Source organism: Mercurialis annua, linkage group LG7 (genome assembly GCF_937616625.2).
Source record: "Mercurialis annua linkage group LG7, ddMerAnnu1.2, whole genome shotgun sequence".
Lineage (NCBI taxonomy): Eukaryota > Viridiplantae > Streptophyta > Magnoliopsida > Malpighiales > Euphorbiaceae > Mercurialis > Mercurialis annua.
In genome coordinates, this window is record NC_065576.1 from 358495 (window position 1) to 378744 (window position 20250).

The window sequence follows — 20250 nt, forward strand, 5'->3', positions numbered from 1 at the left end:
CAAATCTAAAACATATGTGAATAAGTATTGATGCAAACATGTTAGAAAAAGTAGCAGAGATGGCATGAGGTAATAGCTAACACACCGAACCACAACCATGCAACCTTTCACATGCAATTCAAACCCCCATTCAAATCTAACTCTAAACCCATAATTGAATTTACCGAATTAAGGAAGTTCAATTTTTGGAGGCCGCATTATTCTCGCTGAGCAACAGGATGTAACGGTGTTATACACGTTGCTTTTGTATGAAGGGTTATAATCGTCTTCTTTTAATATAAAATCAGTTTATTTTGGGATATGAGTGAATTGTAAAAACTATTTTATTTAATTGGGAGATTTCTGTCAAAAAAAAAAACTGAGGTAACTTTTGAGAGATTTGTATAGATTACCCAACTCAAATTCAGTTTGAATATTTGGTCCATAAAATTAATTTGTGCGGGTTCTGGCCAAGTTTATTAAATTTACATAGAAATTTAATCTTGCTCTCAAAGGGTTAGGTTTGGATGGACCAGACGGATGTTCACCTATTGACAATGTATAAGAGAGTAATACTACATCAATCGAGAATGTTAAAAAATTGGTCATGAACTAATTTAAACTAAATTATTGTCAAAACAAAAAAATTAATCAAACAAATTAATTAGTGTAAAGGAAAATCTATGGAAGGGTAAAAGTTCATCATTCACCAAGGACGAAGGATTCAATAAAAATGCTAACAATTAGAATTTCTTGTATTCAATTGACAGGCTTGTAGTTTGAAAAAGATTAATCATCAAACATGATAATTAAATAAGTTACATCTTCTTTGATAGTATATTGTTTTGAGCATATTCTTATGAGGCCCCTCACAATTGTTATAATTCACATTTTAGTTCTTTATTTTTGAAAATCAAATAATATAGAAACCCTCCAAATTAAGTTGGTGTAAATCACGAATTACCTACTATGGTAGTGAGTGTAATATGTAGGAGTTAGGTATATAGAGAGAATAATAATGATTCTTTTAGTGTATGCTTTAGCTACCATCTTCCTTCAATTTAGAATTTAAGAAATTTTTGAATCCGCCACTAGTTACTGGTACAATTTTTAGTTAGCATAGCATGCTCAAGACACACTTATACACTAATGGCTAATCCAAACTATATTGGTACATCGGGTTATGATGCCCCTGAGAATCGTGTTCCAATTTTTATATTTTGCTAACCGGGTTATGAACTGAATACAGGTGCCAATCATTATGCACAATGAGAGCCAACAGGCAAATGCTTGGAGTCAAATCTGTAGTGAAGAAACATTAAAGCAGTCCATTCCAGTTATAACTGGTTGCCAACTAAATGAAAGAATGTAATGATTCTCTTTCACCTTTTCCGAAATTCTAGATTCGATCGTGTTTCTTCTGCATACCTTTCAATTTGTTTTCCTCTGTACCTAATTTTATCTTCTGAAACTTCAATAAGGCTAATACTAACACCAATGCAATCTTGCTGCAGAGATTAGCTCAATACAGGCAGAAGTTTGATGAGATGTTGCATTAATATGTACAAGAATCGGTAAGCTTATTGCTTCTTAGTCATCTATTATGCAAGTTCAAATATTTCATTAGGATTGAATATCGTGCACAATCCTTGATCCTGTTGATGTTGAATTTAAAACCAAGAAACTGCAAATGTCATATCTACCACTAGAAGCAATTGTTTTTGTGTCTTTTTTTTTATGGATGAATCGAGTCTAGTTGTTTTGCGTCCTGGTTCATATTCCTTTGAGGGTATATGTGTATGAAAAAGTTAGTGACGTTCAATTTCTGTAACAGATGGACTGAAATAAATAATAAATGAATCATGGATAAGATGTTGAGCTTATTTTGGCTCTTGCACATTTGACTTAGTAATATATAAAGTACAATTTGCTAACTTTTACTCTTACAAGGATTAGCAATCCAACGATTTTGAGGAAATTGCATATTTTAATTCAACTTATAGGTGAGTTTCTTGCTTGGCAGTATATAAATAAGCAATTGTACATCAGTTATAGACACCTTAAATATTTTTAGAAGTTGAATTATTTTACTGTAAAAATAGATATTCATAATGTATACATTTTGTTGAATCATTTTTGGAAAATTAGAATAAAATAATCCGACTTTGCTAAGCTTAATCGATCATCTGTTTGTAATAGCTAAACTGAATTGAAATAAAATGGATTTACATTTAATTTGCCTTTCACCTAAGACATTTAAGATCTCTCTTACTTTGTTCATACACGTGATTATACATAAAGCACTGCCAATTTTTATCATTTCTTAAAAATCTTTGGTTTTCCTCCCAATCCCAGCACACAAACATCAGGGACTATGGCTGTGATGGAGTAAAACCTAACCGCTATTTTTCTTGTAATTCCTGAAAATCACAATCTAACTATGCCAAATGATGGAGCCCGAATAATAAAACAATCAACTTTAAACTCCGGAAGCAAACAATCTAGATCTAAGACTACAATCACAATATAAAGCACACAAAGATAAACAAACTGTGCGACAAATGTGATTTCAAAATTGCAGAAGAAAATGAGAAGATCAAAGACTACAACAAAAGCTAACCAGAAGTTGAATTGCAATATCAACTTTAAACTCCGGAAGCACACAATTTAGATGTACAAGAAGTATACGCAGAGCTTCTATAAGGAAGAGAATCGAGCATTCCACAAACAGCACAAAAAATAACATAAAACTCGTATTGCAGCACTGAAGAAACCAAACAGACATTAAAAACTAATTAGCCCACAGGCTAGAATATAAACTGAATTTCTAAATGAACCAATATTTCATCAGAGCAATTCAAACAAACCGAAAACAGTGAAGACAGTAACTCAGGTCGGTCACTAACAAAATTCAAAGTGAGAAGCGAAAGACGAATCTCAAAACAAAATCAACAAGAGAGCTCCCATAGCAATCCTCTACTAACACAATTAAAATCAATCGCCCTTTCTCCTGAAAGAGCAGCCCTCAGTAAGCCTTGCACGGCCGCCAGTAGGCTGGCATAACACGGTCTGGCAGTTGCCACACACTACGACAGTTTGCGAGTGACTGAACACAGTTGTTCTGCAACGTATATAAATTCACAAAATCAATCTCATCAGCTATAACAGCATCATTGTCATCTGATAATCATATAAATGAATAAAACAGCTTACATGATGAAGCAACCTTGACACTTAACATCCTACACCACAAAAAACACATATATATCAGTTCAAATATTTTTTTTTAAAAAAATACAAAGTAAATAAGGGAATATGAAAAAACCATGAAAAATGAGTTGGGAGATTGCACGAGACGCTTGAGCTTGTGCTTCCTCTTCTCAAGCTCAGCTGGAGGATTCAGTAAATCGATGTCGTTTTGGAGAACCTTCCACAAAATCAACAAAATCAATAGAATCCGCTGAATTCGAAAGCTTAATAGATAGGAAGGAAGGGGGAAAACTTACCATTTTGTGTGAGCTTCAATAATATCAGAAACCCTAGCGGATGGCGCTGCTGTCACAGAGAAGAAAAGAGAGAAAGGAAGATCTCAGCGCATTAGGTTAAATATGAAGTCCCTCTTATGAGATATGTCAGCCGTTGGATCATTGAAGCAATCACATCTCAGCTTTTCTTGGGCAATACTCACATTAAGGCTACAATTGTCTATTCCGCTTATTTATTTTACTCATACACGTCTAAAAATATAAAGGCCTAACTACTTAAAAAAAACACTCGCTTTTAACTTTTTTTACATTTATACCCTGATTTAAGAATAAATTTATTGGCACTCTTATTTGGGTTTTTATGTCTCACCTCTACCCTCGAAATATTAAATTGACATCTTTTCATTTGAAAAAAATCCTTCATTTTTAGCTTATATTCTTTTTGTGGTCAATCACCAAAAACGCAATTATATTGCGAAAGGGAAAAGCCAAAACCGGCTATAGAACTCCCAAGTTCAGAACTACGGAGCTAAAAAGCCCACACCCAAACTACAACTGGACCAAAACAAACAAAGCAACAAGCTGCAAAACAAAACAGGAAAGCAAAACAGGAAAGCAAGAAACTATCTCAACATAACAGCATTCCTAATGTTCCTGTAAACCATCCCTTCTTTCATCAAATTCTGATTGAATATCTTCTCATTCCTGGCTCTCCAGATATGGTAGATAGCAGCACAAAACGTGTTTTTCCTATCTCTTGCTATTTTTGACTTCCCTTTGGTTCTTCTAACAAGGGAGCTCACTTCCCTTCTCCAATGGTAACTGTCTCTATTGAAATTCATGTCAACAAGCAGCTTCCTCCAGATAGCTTTGGAATAATCACATTCAAAAAATAAGTGATCAACAGTTTCAGTCTTCGAGTTGCAGAAGCAGCAACTATTAGAATGAATTACTCCCCATTTGAGCATTTTATCCCTGGTATGCAGTTTATCCATAATTGCTAGCCAAGCAATGAAAGAATATTTAGGAATATTCTTGTTGTACCAAATGATAGAAGTCCAAGGCAGAATTCTACTAACAGGATTTAAGTACTTCTAACAACTCTTAATAGAAAAATCATCATGAGGCTTGCAAAGAACTTTATCTGGTCTAAGAGGATTTATCTCAAACTTCCTCTTAATATAATCCCATATAGACAAAGTGTAGTCATCAAAGGGATCTGGAAAGTGCCAGGACCTATTCCTCCACAGACTATTCACAGTAGCTGTTCTATCAATATCAGTATCCATAATATCAACTTCAGGGAACCTGTTGACTAAAGACATACCATTTGCCCAGGGATCAAACCAGAAAGAAAATCTAGAGCCATCACCCAAATTGTATACAAAAAAACTTTCAATCTTGCTTCTGATATTCACCATCTGTCTCCAACTCCAGGAGGCATCATTAGGCTTAGTTATTCCCCAAAAGCTTAACTTCTTAAGCTTATTCAATCCCACCCAGTTAGCCCAAATAGAAGGTTTTAGGGATATTAAGCCTCAAACATGCTTGATTATAGCTGCTGTATTTCAGGTTTTAACATCCTTTAACCCTAGACCTCCACAACACTTAGGTCTACAGACATTACTCCAGTTGACTAGACCACCTTTACTAGAAGAGTTCATACCATGCCATAAGTATTTTCTGCATAAATCCTCCACTCCTTTGATAACAGAAGCAAGGATAATAAAAATTGAGCACCAATATATATGCATGCTCATCAAAACTGAACTAACAAGTTGAAGCCTGCCAGCATAGGAGAGGCATTTGGTAGTCCAGTGGGAGATTCTGGTAGTAATCCTGTTAATTAGATATTAATATTATTCTAATTAGATATTAATATTATTTTTAGTACAAAAATCACAAAATTAAAGAAATTATAATAATTTTTCTATTTAATTTATATTAGTTATTAATAAATTTTTAAATTTTAATGACCGTAAAAAAATATCATTTAAATAAAATCAAATTAGATTTAAAAAAATGCTAATCCATCGTCGTCATCCTTCATGAAGGAGGAACATATTTGTTATAATATATTTGTAAAAATAATTAAATTTAAGAAAAGTGTTGCATGTGAAAAATATAAATATTTAGATAGCGATGTAATATACACATAAAATACTACATGAACCCTATAAATAGAATAATAAAAATAAAAATCAATTGAATAATAAAAAAATTATGGTTTAATCTTCAAAAAAATTAATTGTAAAAAATGTTTTCTCTCATCTCTCCCTCTCTCGGCGCCAGATAGCTCCAAGGCTATCGTACGCCTCTCCCATGGCAAAGAAGCGGGAGGGAAAAGGGCAAACAACACTCAAAACAATAGTATTCCCTCCGTCCTGTAAAAATAGAAAAATCAGCTACTTTTTTTGTCCCATAAAGATAGAAAAAGTAGTGTTAGTTAACTATAAAATTATTAAAATACCCTTATATTAACATTAATTGATTTAAAATTCCAATGTTTGCTTTTTATGCATCTAAAATTCTATTGGCTAATATTTATATAGTGGCTTTGGCTTGTGTGAATCACTAATTTATTATGATTTACTTCAAGAAATTAAAAGGACAATTTAGAAAAATTATCACAAATTACCTATAATTAACTACTTTCTTAATTCTTGTGAAAGAGCTACTTTTTCTATCTTTACGGACGGAGGGAGTAATAAGGAAAAAGAAGCACAAATTGAAAGGGATAATAAGAATGAAGATACAAGCAGCGAATTAATTACTGAGGAAACAAATAAAATTGTAGCGGAAGAAGAACCTAATGTTGTTTTGGATAGCAAAGAGGAAAACAAGGAGAAAAGCAAGCACTGGGTGGATCTCCTGAAAGATAACAGAAGTAAGGATCCTCTCTACTCTCTAAGATACATCCCCCCTTATAAGTAATGGTATTAGGGTTGCTAAAGTTTGTGAAGAAGATGAAATCCTATAAGAGGAAGAATGGAGTTTTTTCCTGTTAGGGTGTGTGTATGGTTCCAAGATTTTACAAGATCCCGAACTTCATAAAATAATAGATGGGAAAAGATAGGTCTCATTGGTTTCCGTCAAATCAAACCTAATCTTTTTGCATTCGTTTTTGATTTGGAGGAAGGGAAGCAGAAAGCTCCAGCAGATGGTCCCATAACTTTCGATAAGCATCCTTTAATTCTTCAGGAATGGAAGAGAATAATGTCCTTTGACCTCTCAGAGGTTGCTTCAGTTCTTGTGTGGGTTAAGTTCCCCCTTTTGCCTTGGGAATTCTGGAGTCCCAACTCGCTGAGTTCTATAGCCAGTATCTTGGGGAAACCCCTGTTTGCTGATAAATGCACCAGACAAAGAACAAGACTAGCTTACGCAAGAGTCCTTGTGGATATGAGATTGAAAGGTATATTTCCTGATTCAGTATTAACTGAAGATGATGAGGGAAACCAACATATTCAGTATGTTGAATACGAATGGAAACCCATTCTTTGTGAAACATGTAAAAAATGGGTCATAGAAATTGCGAGAAAAAAGAGGTTTGGATTGCTAAGACTAACAAAGAAGCTAGTACCAAAGAGAATATGGCCCTTGAAGTTTTGCAAGTTAATGAGATTAAAGAATCAAGCAAAGTTGTGCCTGAAGCAAGTAAAGCTATGCCTGATAATACTAGTGTTGACAAGGAGGAGCAAAAGTCTGATGAGAAAATCAACACTACCCCTTTTGATGATGGATTTCAGGTTGTGGCCAATATGAAAAAAAAAGCAGCAGCAAAAATATCCTAGATAATAGAGTTAATTCTAAGAATTGGAGGTATTATTTTCAAAACCCCTACTGTTATGAGAGAAGCTATTGAAAGAGCTCCTTCCAAAAGGCTTATCAAGCCTTAGACAGAGGAAAAATATGAATATGCTTAGCTGGAACATCAAAGGTTTTAATGAACCTCTGAAACAAGCAGAAGTTAGAAGAATGCTTGTTAATAATAAGATTAATGTTGCTAGTATTTTAAAAACCAGAGTGAGGCACTGTAATAAATACATAGTGTGGAAAAATTTAAATCTTAGAGGTTAGAATTATTGGAGAATTATATTTGTTCTAATCTAGGAAAAATTTGGATTATGTATGATGAGAGCAAAATCTAGGTTACTCTCATTGACTGTACTGACCAAATGATACATTGTAGAGTTGTTTATGAGAATCAGATTGTGTTATGGACAGCAGTCTATGGAGCAAATTAAGTTAGTGATAGACAGGGTCTCTTGAGCAAGTTTAATGATTTGTCTAATGGTATGGATACCCTTGGATAGTTCAGGGAGATTTTAATGTTGTGCTTGGCAACAATGACAGGAAGGGTGGTAATAGTCTTAATAATAATCATGCTAATGAGCTTTAGGACTGTGTGAATAATTCAGGTCTTACTGAATTAAGAAGTACATGTTGTCTCTACACTTGGACAAATAATCAGTTTGACTCAAACAGAATCTGGAGGAGGTCAGATAGAGCTTTTATTAATGGAGATCTTTCTGATATCTTCTGAAATACTTACTTTGAAGCCTTTTCCAGTGGAATTTCTGACCACAACCCCCTTATTACATATTTCAAGAATGATAAGTAGACTTTCAAAAGAAGGTTCAAATTTTTCAATTTCTAGACTATGCATCCAAATTATTTAGAAATTGTGGAAGACGAATGGAATAAGGAATACACTGGTTATGCTATGTACAAAATAGTTCAGAAGCTGAAAGCTATAAGTTATAGGCTTGGTACTTTGAACAAAAGTGTTTACTCTGATATTTCTAAAAGAGTGTCTGATATGAGGGAGCTGGTTGATAATACTCAGAGAAATCTTCAACTTGACCCTTTCAATAATATCCTGCTTGAAGAAGAGAGAGCAGTGGTCAGTTACCTAAAGTATTTGCTGAATTGTGAAGAAAGTTTATACTCCCTCCATCCCATTTTGTTTGTCCACTATACTGTATTTAGATGTCCTAAAATGATTGTCATAATTGTATTATATACACATATTTTCCTCTTTTACCCTTAATATTAATGGATATTATTCTTATATTTGTGTTGGCATTTAATGTTATTATTATTGTATTTTTTTTTCCAATATAGTAATTCTAAATTAACTCAAAAATCAAAAAAGGGTACAAAAGAAAGAATTGTTAATATTTAATATTTTCTTAATATGTGTGAAAATAGGAAGTGGACAAATAAAATGGGACGGAGGGAGTATAAGCAAAAGTCTAGAGTTCAATGGCTTAGGCTTGGGGATGCTAACACTAAATTCTTCCACAACTCAGTGAAATAAAGAAGAAATATCAACAACATTGCTATTCTGAAGCTTAGTGATGGTAGTTCTATCAGTTCTAAAGAGGATATTCTAGATGAGATGAACAAATTCTATATTAGCTTATTCAATAACAGCAATACCAGAACCCATATTGACAGAGATGAATTGAGACAGGGGCCCATCCTCTTTGATACTGATGGGGATCTTCTTATGGATAACATTGTTGAGAAAGAGGTGAAAAAGCTGTTTTTTTTTTCATTGGTTCTGATAGGGCAGCAGGGCCTGATGGTTTTCAACAACTATGTTTACAAAACTTCTTGGAATATTATCAAGAAAGATATTATTACTGTAGTCCAGAAAGCTTTCAAATCTGGTATGATTCTTAAACAAGTTAATGCTACAGTTATCTCTATCATTCCTAAATTCTCAAATGCTGATAATTTAAGTGATTTCAGGTCCATAGCTTGTTATAATGTCCTATATAAGATAGTGTCTAAAGTCTTAACTGCTAGACTTAACCCTATCCTTAGTAAAATTACTGCCCCTAACCAGTTTGTTTTCATTCCAAATATATCCATAGCTCATAACATAATGCTTGCCCATGAGCTTGTTAATAATTACCATAGGAACACTGATACCCCTAGATTTCTCCTTAAGGTTGGTTTGAGGAAAGCCTATGATTATATTGCTTGGGATTATGTAGAAGAAGTGTTAATCTGCTTAAACTTCCCTCCCAGCATTATCAAGTTAATTATGAACTGTATAAAGTCTGCCAGTTTTCAAATTCAGTGGAATGGTAACTATGGTGCTCCTTTTAAAGCTAATGAAGGTTTGCGCCATGAAGATCCTATTTCTCCCCCATCTTTATTAATGGAATTTATGTCTAGATTTCTGGAAAATACTTCTAGTTCTTTTCAATTCCACCATGGGTGCAAAAGTCTTAGAATCAATCATTTGATGTTTGTGCATGATCTGCTTCTTTTCTGTCATGGCAATACTGATTCTGTTGCTTTTCTTATGAGTAAACTTGATAAATTCAAAAACACTTCGGGGCTTCACATTAATACAAACAAAAGTCAGATTTTCTTTAGTAATGTTGGGGATAGCAGCAAAGCCACTATATGTCAGAATTTAGGCTTCAATGAGGGGATTTTGCGTTTAAGATATTTAGGCCTTCCTCTTACCTCTTCTAACTTGTCTAAAGAGGATTGTAACACTATAGTTCTGAAAATTACCAGTAGAATTAATGCTTGGACCTGTAAGTTTCTCTTTTATGCGGGTAGATTGCAACTCATCCAGTCTGTTTTGCTGAGTATGCATATCTTCTGGGCTTCTATTATGCTCCTTCCCAAGAAGATCACTGAAGAGATTCAAAAAATCTACTCAAAGTTCTTATGGAATGGCACCACAGAAGGTAAGACTAAGGCCATGATTTCCTGGGATTCTATTAGTAAGTTGAAAAGTGAAGGAGGTCTAAGTCTCAAGAGCATTAATGATTGGAATAAAACAGCTATTACTAAATATATTTGGCATGTTATCAGTAATCCTACTTCCATTTGGGCAGACTGGATAAGAAGCAACAAGATTAAGAATGACAGCTTCTCGGGTTTAAACTACAATAGTAATACCATCTGTATGTGGAGAGGCCTTTTGAAAACCAGGAAAAGCATCAGAAGTATTGTTGATTACAGTCTGGGTGATGGAAATAAGTTTGACTTCTGGAGCGACCTTTGGCTTCAAGGTTTCTCTATGTTTGAGAAATTCCCAAGAGTTAAGATGAAGAAAGTTGACATACCCAGGAACACTAAAATTGCTAAACTTTGGAGGAATAGATGGATTCTTCCTGATCCTATGGATGACGAAACTGATTATGCCTGAAGCTATATTAGGGATAATTATGAAGTCAGAGACAATACTGAAGACAAAATCACTTGGAAAGTGGCTAAGCATAACAGATTCTCCATTAATGATGCCTAGAAAATAATCAAAATTCAGTATCCAACAGTCAACTTGTATAAAGTGGTGTGGGGTGAAAACTCAATTCCTAGATTTAACTTCATTTTGTGGCTTGTTATTAAAGGCAAGCTTAGAACTAAAGATAAAATGAATAAGTGGGGATTGATCAATGAGGACAATTGTGATATTTGCTTGACTGTCACTGAAACTTTGGAGCACTACATCTTTGAGTGTTCCATATCTAGGATTGTCTGGCAGAAAGTTATGAATAGCTACAAAGGGCCTACTAACTTAAGTTGTTGGAGAAGGCTTGTTAGCTGGTTCAGCAGAAGAGCCAGAGGGAAAGCACTCTTGCTACAACAAGGAGAATTATGTTTGCTTCTACTGTCGATTATCTTTGGAGATCCAGGAATTAAAGGATTTTCATGCAAAAAAACACAAATGCTGAGAATATCATCAGGGATATCAAGAACATTTTGCTGTCCAGAATTGGTGAAGCTTGTCACAACTCAGAGTTAAATGGCATTTTTAACCTGCTGTTATAGTTTGGTTTCTGTTTGTCTGTCCTGTTCCTGAGACTTTTGTAACAAGGGCAATCAGGCTGTTGTTTTAGTTTTCGTTTGTGTTTATCTGTCCTATCCCTAAGGCTTTTGTAACAGGGACAATCAGACTGCTTTCTTTTTATCTTTGTTTTTTTTCTTTTGTTGCTGGTCCGCCCCCCTAAGGCTTTTGTAACAGGGTGGTTTAGGTTCAGCTGTCTCCTTTTTGGGGAAGACCTCTGAGGCTTTTGTAACAAAGGTTTTTCTCCCTCTTTTTCTGTCTTTTGCCTCCCTGATTTCTGTAACAGAGTGGGCTGTTCTTTCCCAGTTGTATCTTGTTTAATTTTTATTAAACGAGCTTTTGTTTTTTTTTCTACAAAAAAAAATTAGTGGAAAATTATAATTTTTAAAATAAGTAATAATTTTTTATTGGAAGAAAGATAACACTAAATTGGATATTTCTAACTTTGAATCGAAAATTATAATTTTTAGATTGATGTGTAAGTAAAGCATTCATACTCATCACTATCCTATAAAGCATACTTTGAATTTTCTTGACTATAATTATTGAAAAAAAAACGTCACATTAATTAGTGGAAATTAACCGTGGCTATAAGATTATTTTGTGTGAATCAAACATTAAAGAAACATAATCTTAGTTAAAAAAAAAGTTGACTGTGGCTTTGGGAAAAAAGATAAATTTTGACGAAAATATCAAACTCACCAACTTACAAAAGTTGACAATACAGTTATTGACGGTTTGTTTATGTTCATCATTTAGTATCTCCATTTTAATGAAAATAGAAGAATAAAAGAGAAGATCTTTTGGTGATTGATTTGAAAGGAAGTTGCAACATCGTGACGAAAATTATTCACAACACATCATTTGATTTTGAATATTTTAACTCAAACAATTAACTACAAACAAATTTAGATTTCGAGAGCAACTTTCATTAGAAGTGAATACCCCATCTAAATAAGTGAAAAGTTATCCGAAACAATTTCGTTATTCCCCTCATTACAGAAAGTATCTTTCAAACTTAGTGCAGAAAATAATATAATGAGTTTATCCTTTACTGAAAAATTAGCATATAAAGTAATTCTTTTTGTCATAATAAATTTCATATCCAAATCAAATTTATTTACCATATCCAATTTACATAATTATTAAATCCATTGAAATTTGATGATGAATTAATGCAACAATTTCAGATTTCATCAAGGTAAATTAACAATTACACAAATATATAAAAGCGATGATAATTAAGCTTTAATTAAAATAATAGTGAATTGCTAAAAGAAGAATCTGGAACTGATGTATTGTTGTTGCCATTATCACAAAGTTATCGTTTAGTTTAAAAAGGTGTTTCTGTACTATAAATAACATTAACGTTTAATTAGAATACAAACTAAAAATGAAGAATTATTTTAAATATTATTTTAAATAAAAAGATGTCAATTTATTTTATAGGGTATAGATGAAATATAAAAATATAAAATATGATATAATTGAACTTTTTAATAAGTTATGGTATAAATAAAAAAAATTATTTTTAAATAAAAGAAATCCATTTATTAATCGATTAAACCATTATAAATGTATAAGATTTGGGGCTGGCTAAAGGAGGCCGACGTCAAGGGAAGCTCTATTCTCTTTCCCTAACCTATTCCAGTTTTCGTAACCCTAAACACAGCAGCGTGCAAATCCGTATGGATATGATCCTCATTGTGCATCTTCATCAATCGGATCGTTTCTTCGTGGACTCCGATTCGAAATTTTTGTAGACGTGTTGCCGGACGCTCGTTCTTCTTATTCTTCCTCTTCATCTGATTTTTGGTCTCCGATTGCTACAAAAAGGTAAAACAAATCACGCCTTTTCCCAATTTTCAAGCGCTCGCCTGACTGAAGGCGCCTCGACTGGATGGTCTAGAGGCGCAATCAGTCTTTGGCGCCTCGCCTGAGTGCCTAGGCGCACCAGGCGAGCGCCTCTGGTCTCAGCTCAATAATATTAGGACTGATTTAACAAAAGAATTGAGAAGAAAAACAAACTTAGTCACTTTTGTTAGGACTGATCATTATTAATACTAGTTTACAAATTTGTGGCATTCTGCACATTTTGGATCAATATCTATTATGCTAGTTTCTCTGGTGCTTGAGGAAGGTAGGTAGTGGGAGACTTATCAAACGGAAATAGTGGTAGTTTCCATGCCTGCCTTTTGCTTGCATATGTTGTAGTCTCTTCATTGAAATATTTGCTTTTGTGGTCTTTATTTGCAGATCTAGAAAAATGCTTCTAGTGCTCTGTTGAGTTTGTCGGACGACTATTTTATGTCTTTAAGGTTGACATTGTTTGCTAAGAAGAAAACACAAATACAGAAAGTTAGATTCATTTGGATAGGCTATTTGTTTTGTATGCATTTACATATGAAATGGGTTCTCGAGGACGGCTACTATTTGATCTTAATGAACCCCCTGCTGAGGACGACGAGGAGACTGATCGTGTCATCTGCTTGCAGCCTCAGAAGGCACTTCCCTCAGTAAATCCAAACACTTCTGAATTGTTTGCAGCATCATTAGGTCCTCAAAATATAAAAAATAACAATGCTTTCTCACATGCATCTTCTGTGTCGGGTTTTCAGCCTTTTATTCGGCCCAAAGTAACTCAGGGCCTTGAAACAAGTCCTGAACAGAAGAGAGGAGGGGACCGGAACCCTGAGTTTTCACCTTTAACACAATCAAGCAATTGTGAAGACAAGAAAGCAGCACCATCTTTTGTTTTTGGCTCTGCAGATCCCGGAGCTATAGAAAGGGAAGAAGGAGAGTGGTCTGACGCAGAAGGTTCTACCGATGCACTAGGAGGCAGTAGTCTCTACGAGCTGGGAAGAGCTTCTCAAAACGAGACGAGGTCTGAATTGATGGAATCTGGTGCTTCTGTTATGACTACTGATAACAATTCTGACAGCACCAAGATTATTGATAATACCAGAGTTGAAATCAGTGGGCATGCCTCACAAGTGTCAGTGGACGGTCTAATTGATCAGAAAAGTAACAGTAGCCGAAATTCAGATGGTAATATTAATGGTGATGCCTCCACAGATGGCCAGGAAGAAACTGCATTAGTTCCAAAAGCAAGAGAAGTTAAAGGTATCGAAGCAAATCATGCACTTAAGTATGCCAATAATGTAGGGAAGAGGAAAGTTGATCAACATAAAGAAGCAATGTTAGGAAAAAAGCGTGCCAGACAGACTGTCTTAATTAATATAGATGAAGTGAAGCAAGCGGGGGCTGTTAAATCTTTGACACCTAAGAGGCAGCCAAATACCGTCCGGACTGTAAAGGAAGCTCGCACGGCTCCTCCACCTGCTGAACATCTCGGCGAAAAGCATAATCATATGACAATCAAGGATCAAAAGTCAGTTGACCTATCATGTAATGAGGGGACGACTTCTGTAGAGGCTTGTCAACCTAAAACTGAATGTAACGGTGATGTAAATTCTGGACAATCAGCAAAGCTTAAGAGGCTAAGCGAATCAGATTTTCCTGCAGAAGGACACTTGCCACCTATTCCAAGGCAGAGTTCATGGAAGCAGCCTGCTGATTTGAGGCAGCAAAAAACTTCCCAATTCTCAAATAGGAGGTCAACTTTAATGAGCCAAAGCTCCGTAGATTCTAAGTTGGGGAACAAAAAACAACCTTCCACCAAGAAGCCAGTTGCTGTCAGTAATACTTCATATCAAGACACATCAGTTGAGCGTCTTATAAGGGAGGTGACAAATGAGAAGTTTTGGCATCATCCAGGTATGAAATATAAACATGTCTCTTTGTTAATGGTTATGTGAATGTCGAGTGTCAATGTGTCACACATAAAAGAAAACTGACATTTTTATCATTCATGTACCTTGATTTACTTTACTTTTTGGAGTAGAGGCGATAGGTCCTGGAACTAAAATCTAAAAGCATAGTAACTTCCTTTGCAAAATTTGTTAGACAGGGATGGTGGTTATAGATATAGTAGAAAGTATATAGATATTATCTGATGTGGTCAGCCACTTGCCTTGAACCTTAAAGCTATAAGGTTTTCATAATGGATTATCAGTTTGTTTAGTTTTTGAGCTGCGTATTACTGCCTCTTCAAATTTTGTATCTCAAGTTAGGTTTTGGAGTTGTAAATGAGTTGGAATATTGTGAGTTTGTCCTCCAATAAGTAAAAGCTGATGTTGGTATTGCTCAGGAGTCAGGCCTGTGAGTACTAGCAGAGGCAGAGAGCATTTTGGATGGAAGTTTAACTGAAACACAAAATAAGCTTGTGGCCTATTAAGTTGTATTTGTTCATATTTTCCATGAGACTTTAATTTTTGGCATGGAGTAGTTTTAATAATTAGTGACATGATGTCTGTCTGCAACATGCTTCATGCTTGCATTTTCTTGTACGAGTGCAATAAATTTTGATATAAGGTTTGCTAGCCATTTTGCATGTACTTAGTAGTGTAATCTTCACTTTTGATTTTGCTAGTACTTTACGGATCTTTTGCTGGTTAATTACCAGTTACATCTGAGTCCTATCTTGTACTTCGTTTCTTGACGTTTCTTGTTTAGGAACTGTTAAATTCACACTGTACTGATTGTAGCTCCTTTTATTGTGCTTTGATAGCTTTTTGTTTTTATCTTTCCGTCTCCTCTATTGTTTGATGACATTATTTTCTGAATGTGATCTATAATGTTTTTGTGTCTCAGAGGATTCTGACCTCCAATGTGTTCCTGGACGGTTTGAGTCTGTTGAAGATTATGTCAGGGTGTTTGAGCCTTTGCTTTTTGAAGAATGCCGAGCTCAACTTTATAGTACATGGGAAGAGTTGACTGAAACAAATACCCATGTTATGGTTCGAGTGAAGGGCATTGAAAGACGTGAAAGAGGTATGAAAAGGTTGCATGTACACTACAGTTAATATTTTTGTTTGAAAGTTTTTAACTGGTTGAAATTTTTTTCTTGTGAGGATAGGATGGTATGATGTAATAGTCTTGCCGGTAAACGAGTACAAATGGACATTCAAGGAGGGTGATGTTGCTGTTCTTTCAACCCCAAGGCCTGGAACAGGTTTGTTATAGGAATATTTACTATTTTGATACTATATCTTTTTCTCTTATGCAATTATATATGCTAATTTTCTTCATGTCAAGCAGTCAGATCAAAGAGGAATAATACCTCAATGAATGAAGATGTTGAATCCGAGGTCAGTGGAAATGTGGCTGGCACTGTCAGACGGCATATTTCTTTGGATACTCGTGATCCACCCGGGGCAATCCTCCATTTTTTTGTTGGGGACTCGTATGATCCTTACAGGTTATTTCAGATGCTCTATTTTATTTTTTAGCATTTGGAGCACTTTGTAGTTTGTATGTTAATTTCTCAAGTTAATAAACTTTTTCTTAATGATAAACAATATTTCTTGATCATTTCTTTTCAACAGCAAGGCTGATGAAGATCATATTTTGAGGAAAATTCAGCCAAGAGGCACATGGTATTTGACTGTACTTGGTTCTCTGGCCACCACTCAGCGGGAGTACGTGGCATTGCATGCGTTTTGTCGACTCAATTCACAGGTGACATCTAGATACTCCTTTTAAGTGCTTTCTCGTGTGCTCTATTTATAAGAGTTCTATTAACAGTAACTTGATAGCTTATCTCTTGTCCTTGTAGATGCAAACTGCAATTTTAAAGCCTAGTCCTGAACACTTTCCAAAATATGAGCAACAGACCCCTGCCATGCCTGAATGCTTCACACAGAATTTTGTTGACCATTTGCACAGGAGCTTCAACGGGCCACAGCTGGCTGCAATCCAATGGGCTGCAATGCATACAGCTGCTGGTACGAGCAGTGGTTTAACAAAGAGGCAAGATCCTTGGCCCTTCACTCTCGTTCAAGGGCCTCCAGGAACAGGCAAGACACACACTGTCTGGGGAATGCTAAATGTGATCCATTTGGTTCAGTATCAGCAATACTATACTTCTTTGCTGAAGAAACTAGCACCACAGAGTTACAAGCAATCTAATGAGAGCAATTCTGACAACATTGCAATGGGTTCCATTGATGAAGTTCTTCATAACATGGACCAGAATCTGTTCCGCTCTCTTTCAAAGCTCTGTCCGAAGCCAAGAATGTTAGTCTGTGCTCCTTCCAATGCTGCAACTGATGAGCTTCTATCACGTGTTCTCGATCGCGGCTTTATTGATGGTGAGATGAAAGTTTATCGGCCTGATGTGGCGAGGGTTGGGGTTGATTCACAAACTCGTGCTGCCCAAGCAGTTTCCGTTGAGAGGAGAACTGAACAACTGTTAGTCAAGAGCCGTGAGGAAGTGTCAAAATGGATGCAAGATTTAAGAGGTCAGGAAGCTTATTTCTCTGCACATATAGCTGATCTTCAAAACAAACTTTCTATGGCAGCTGTTGACGGTCGTTCCCAAGGATCTGTTGGTGTTGATCCTGATGTTCTTATTGCCCGGGACCAAAATCGAGATGCTCTGCTGCAAAGTCTAGCAGCAGCTGTTGAAAGCAGGGATAAAGTTTTAGTTGAGATTTCTCGTCTTCTCATTTTGGAAGCCAGGTTCCGGACTGGTAGCACTTTCAATCTGGAGGAAGCCCGTGCTAGTCTAGAGGCAAGTTTTGCAAATGAGGCTGAGATTGTCTTCACTACTGTCTCAAGCAGTGGTCGGAAGTTGTTTTCTCGGCTTACACATGGTTTTGATATGGTAGTTATCGATGAAGCTGCTCAAGCCAGCGAAGTAGGTGTTCTTCCTCCCCTAGCTCTTGGTGCTCCACGATGTGTTCTGGTGGGAGATCCTCAACAGCTTCCTGCAACAGTTATCAGCAAGGCAGCTGGGACCTTAATGTACAGTAGAAGTCTTTTCGAAAGGTTTCAACAAGCAGGATGTCCAACAATGTTGTTATCTGTGCAGTACAGGATGCATCCTCAAATTCGAGCTTTCCCTTCGGAGTATTTCTACCAAGGTCGTCTTACTGACAGTGAAAGTGTTGTTAAGTTACCTGATGAAGTGTACTATAAGGACCCTTTACTCAGACCATATCTACTCTATGATGTTACTTATGGACGAGAGTCCCACAGGGGGGGTTCTGTATCTTATCAGAACATTCCTGAAGCACAGTTTTGTCTTCAATTGTATGAGCATCTTCAGAAAACTCTGAAATCAGTGGGTATGGGGAGAATTTCTGTTGGCATAATTACACCATATAAGCTGCAATTGAAATGCCTTCAACATGAGTTTTCAGCAGTATTAAAGTCGGAAGAAGGGAAGGACATCTATATCAATACTGTGGATGCTTTTCAAGGGCAGGAACGTGATGTCATTATTATGTCTTGTGTACGTGCCTCAAGTCATGGTGTTGGCTTTGTTGCTGATATTCGACGAATGAATGTTGCTCTGACACGTGCTAGAAGGGCTTTATGGGTGAGGCTATTTACTTTTGTCTTCAAATACTTCACCTTTGATTTTGAATTGTTTTTTGGACTGCTCACACCAAGTATCTATATCCAGTACACAGATATACACACCTTTGCTTGAGAGCTTCTATGGTTACTGTTTTTATTAATCCAATTTGTTATTTTAGAATTATTGATTGCACATTGCGCCAAAGTCATGCATCCACAATGCACGTTTATATGCTCACCCCGTGATTCATTGTTTTGTTTGAGGTTCTAAACTAGATGTTTCAACAGGTTATTGGAAATGCAAATTCTTTGGTGAAATCTGATGACTGGGCTTCTCTTGTTGCTGATGCCAAGGCAAGGAACTGCTATATGAACATGGACTCTCTACCGAAAGAGTTTTATGTCTCAAAAGGAATACAAGGTAAAAGTTCCTTCAATCCTAGGGCTTCCAGGCTAGGTGGGCAAAGGCACAGAGACATGCACATGGATTCTAGAGCTGGAACACCTTCAGAAGATGATGACAGTTCAGGCGCGCCTGCGATTTCTAGGAATGGGAACTACAGGCCGTATAAACCCCCAATGGACAGTTCATTAGATGATTTTGATCAATCAGGTGATAAATCAAGAGATGCCTGGCAATATGGCATTCAAAGGAAGCATAGTTCTTCCAATATCATTGGAAAGAGAGAGTCCTAGCTATCCTGGCAGTTGTCTAGACCAATTCTTTTGGCACTCGAGGTAGCTTTCTGCGCAGTTGAATTTTGTGCAGGGGTGGTGATGCCTTTTGCACCAGGAGGTTCTAGGAACCATGAGTAAACACTATTTGAAGCAAGTTCCCGACTCTTATTCTTTGTGCTGATCATGTCTGCTAAAGCAGAATCTGAAATGAAAATATGGCAGATGCTTGGACTGTGCGAGGAAAGATGATTACATTTGCAAGAGCTCTCTGTTTTGATTGGATTGGGTCCTGTGCTTTCTGGCTAGATGTGCGTTTTCAGTCACGGAGGATCATACCCACAGTCCACAAGCTTACCGGAATGAAAGGTGAAAAATTATTCTTCTGCATCTAATAAGATGTGATCTAATTTGAAGTTTTTATCTGTTGACTGCCGAACATTTTATCTGTTGACCGCCGAATTTGTTGATGTATGACTACGTGGAACTACAATGTGAAGTTTTTGCACTGTTCAGATTCCGAGGTGGTACTGTTTTCCAAAGAATTTGCCCATTGGAGCTTCGCAGTTAAATAAATCCCATTTTACATCGTAGCGAGGTGTTGATTAATGGGGAATGTCAGGACTTTGTTGTGGTAAGGGCGAGTCTGTAACATTTTTTGTTTTTCTTTTTCCAAAGGGAAAGGGAGGGACTTAGGATGGAATGAATACATGTGAAACTCAACTTGTGTATAGATAAAAGGAAGGAGAAAGTAGGGACTTGTTTGTACATACACCTTCAGCTTCAGCTACAGAATTATAAATCAATTTGTTTATTTTTGGAAATATATTATGTGTTGAGCATATTTGCAGGTTCAATAATTGTTTT

At 36.0% G+C, this 20250-nt stretch overlaps 3 protein-coding genes across 4 annotated transcripts; 1 reads left to right on the top strand and 2 right to left on the bottom strand.

Annotated features, from left to right (window-relative positions):
* Positions 1-2763: 2763 nt before the first annotated feature.
* Positions 2764-3617, bottom strand: LOC126657687 (40S ribosomal protein S27-2-like). The gene is made up of 4 exons (XM_050352422.2): positions 3486-3617; positions 3305-3406; positions 3193-3221; positions 2764-3100 (listed from the first exon to the last, which is right to left on the bottom strand). Exons 1-4 carry the CDS (start codon positions 3486-3488, stop codon positions 2974-2976), a joined length of 261 nt encoding a protein of 86 aa, XP_050208379.1. The 5' UTR covers positions 3489-3617; the 3' UTR covers positions 2764-2973.
* A 396-nt stretch (positions 3618-4013) lies between these two features.
* Positions 4014-5788, bottom strand: LOC126655448 (uncharacterized). The gene is made up of 5 exons (XM_050349642.1): positions 5778-5788; positions 5087-5303; positions 4564-4948; positions 4127-4464; positions 4014-4046 (listed from the first exon to the last, which is right to left on the bottom strand). Exons 1-5 carry the CDS (start codon positions 5786-5788, stop codon positions 4014-4016), a joined length of 984 nt encoding a protein of 327 aa, XP_050205599.1.
* Positions 5789-12866: 7078 nt separating this feature from the next.
* Positions 12867-20209, top strand: LOC126655476 (helicase sen1-like). Of its 2 annotated transcripts, XM_050349681.2 has the most exons (9): positions 12867-13119; positions 13540-13799; positions 13902-15060; positions 15997-16176; positions 16262-16357; positions 16444-16603; positions 16731-16863; positions 16961-18727; positions 18997-20209. In XM_050349681.2, exons 2-9 carry the CDS (start codon positions 13692-13694, stop codon positions 19402-19404), a joined length of 4011 nt encoding a protein of 1336 aa, XP_050205638.1. In that variant the 5' UTR covers positions 12867-13119; positions 13540-13691; the 3' UTR covers positions 19405-20209. The 2 variants fall into 2 exon arrangements, with proteins under 2 accessions (XP_050205638.1, XP_050205637.1); XM_050349680.2 differs by having other exon boundaries at positions 13540-15060.
* The last annotated feature ends 41 nt before the right edge of the window (positions 20210-20250 follow it).

Excerpts from the sequence above, each read along its gene's own strand:
- LOC126657687 (XM_050352422.2), bottom strand. Across the intron at positions 3,222-3,304 it reads CTCCCAACTCATTTTTCATG|GATGTTAAGTGTCAAGGTTG; the intron begins GTTTTTTCATAT and ends TTTGTGGTGTAG. Across the intron at positions 3,101-3,192 it reads TGTCAAGGTTGCTTCATCAT|AACAACTGTGTTCAGTCACT; the intron begins GTAAGCTGTTTT and ends TATACGTTGCAG.
- LOC126655448 (XM_050349642.1), bottom strand. Across the intron at positions 4,465-4,563 it reads TGATTTTTCTATTAAGAGTT|CAATTATGGATAAACTGCAT; the intron begins GTTAGAAGTACT and ends TTGCTTGGCTAG. Across the intron at positions 4,047-4,126 it reads ATTTGATGAAAGAAGGGATG|CTTGTTGCTTTGTTTGTTTT; the intron begins GTTTACAGGAAC and ends TTTGTTTTGCAG.
- LOC126655476 (XM_050349680.2), top strand. The coding sequence starts at position 13,692 with ATGGGTTCTCGAGGACGGCTACTATTTGATCTTAATGAACCCCCTGCT. Across the intron at positions 16,604-16,730 it reads GACTCGTATGATCCTTACAG|CAAGGCTGATGAAGATCATA; the intron begins GTTATTTCAGAT and ends TCTTTTCAACAG. Across the intron at positions 16,864-16,960 it reads TTTGTCGACTCAATTCACAG|ATGCAAACTGCAATTTTAAA; the intron begins GTGACATCTAGA and ends TTGTCCTTGTAG.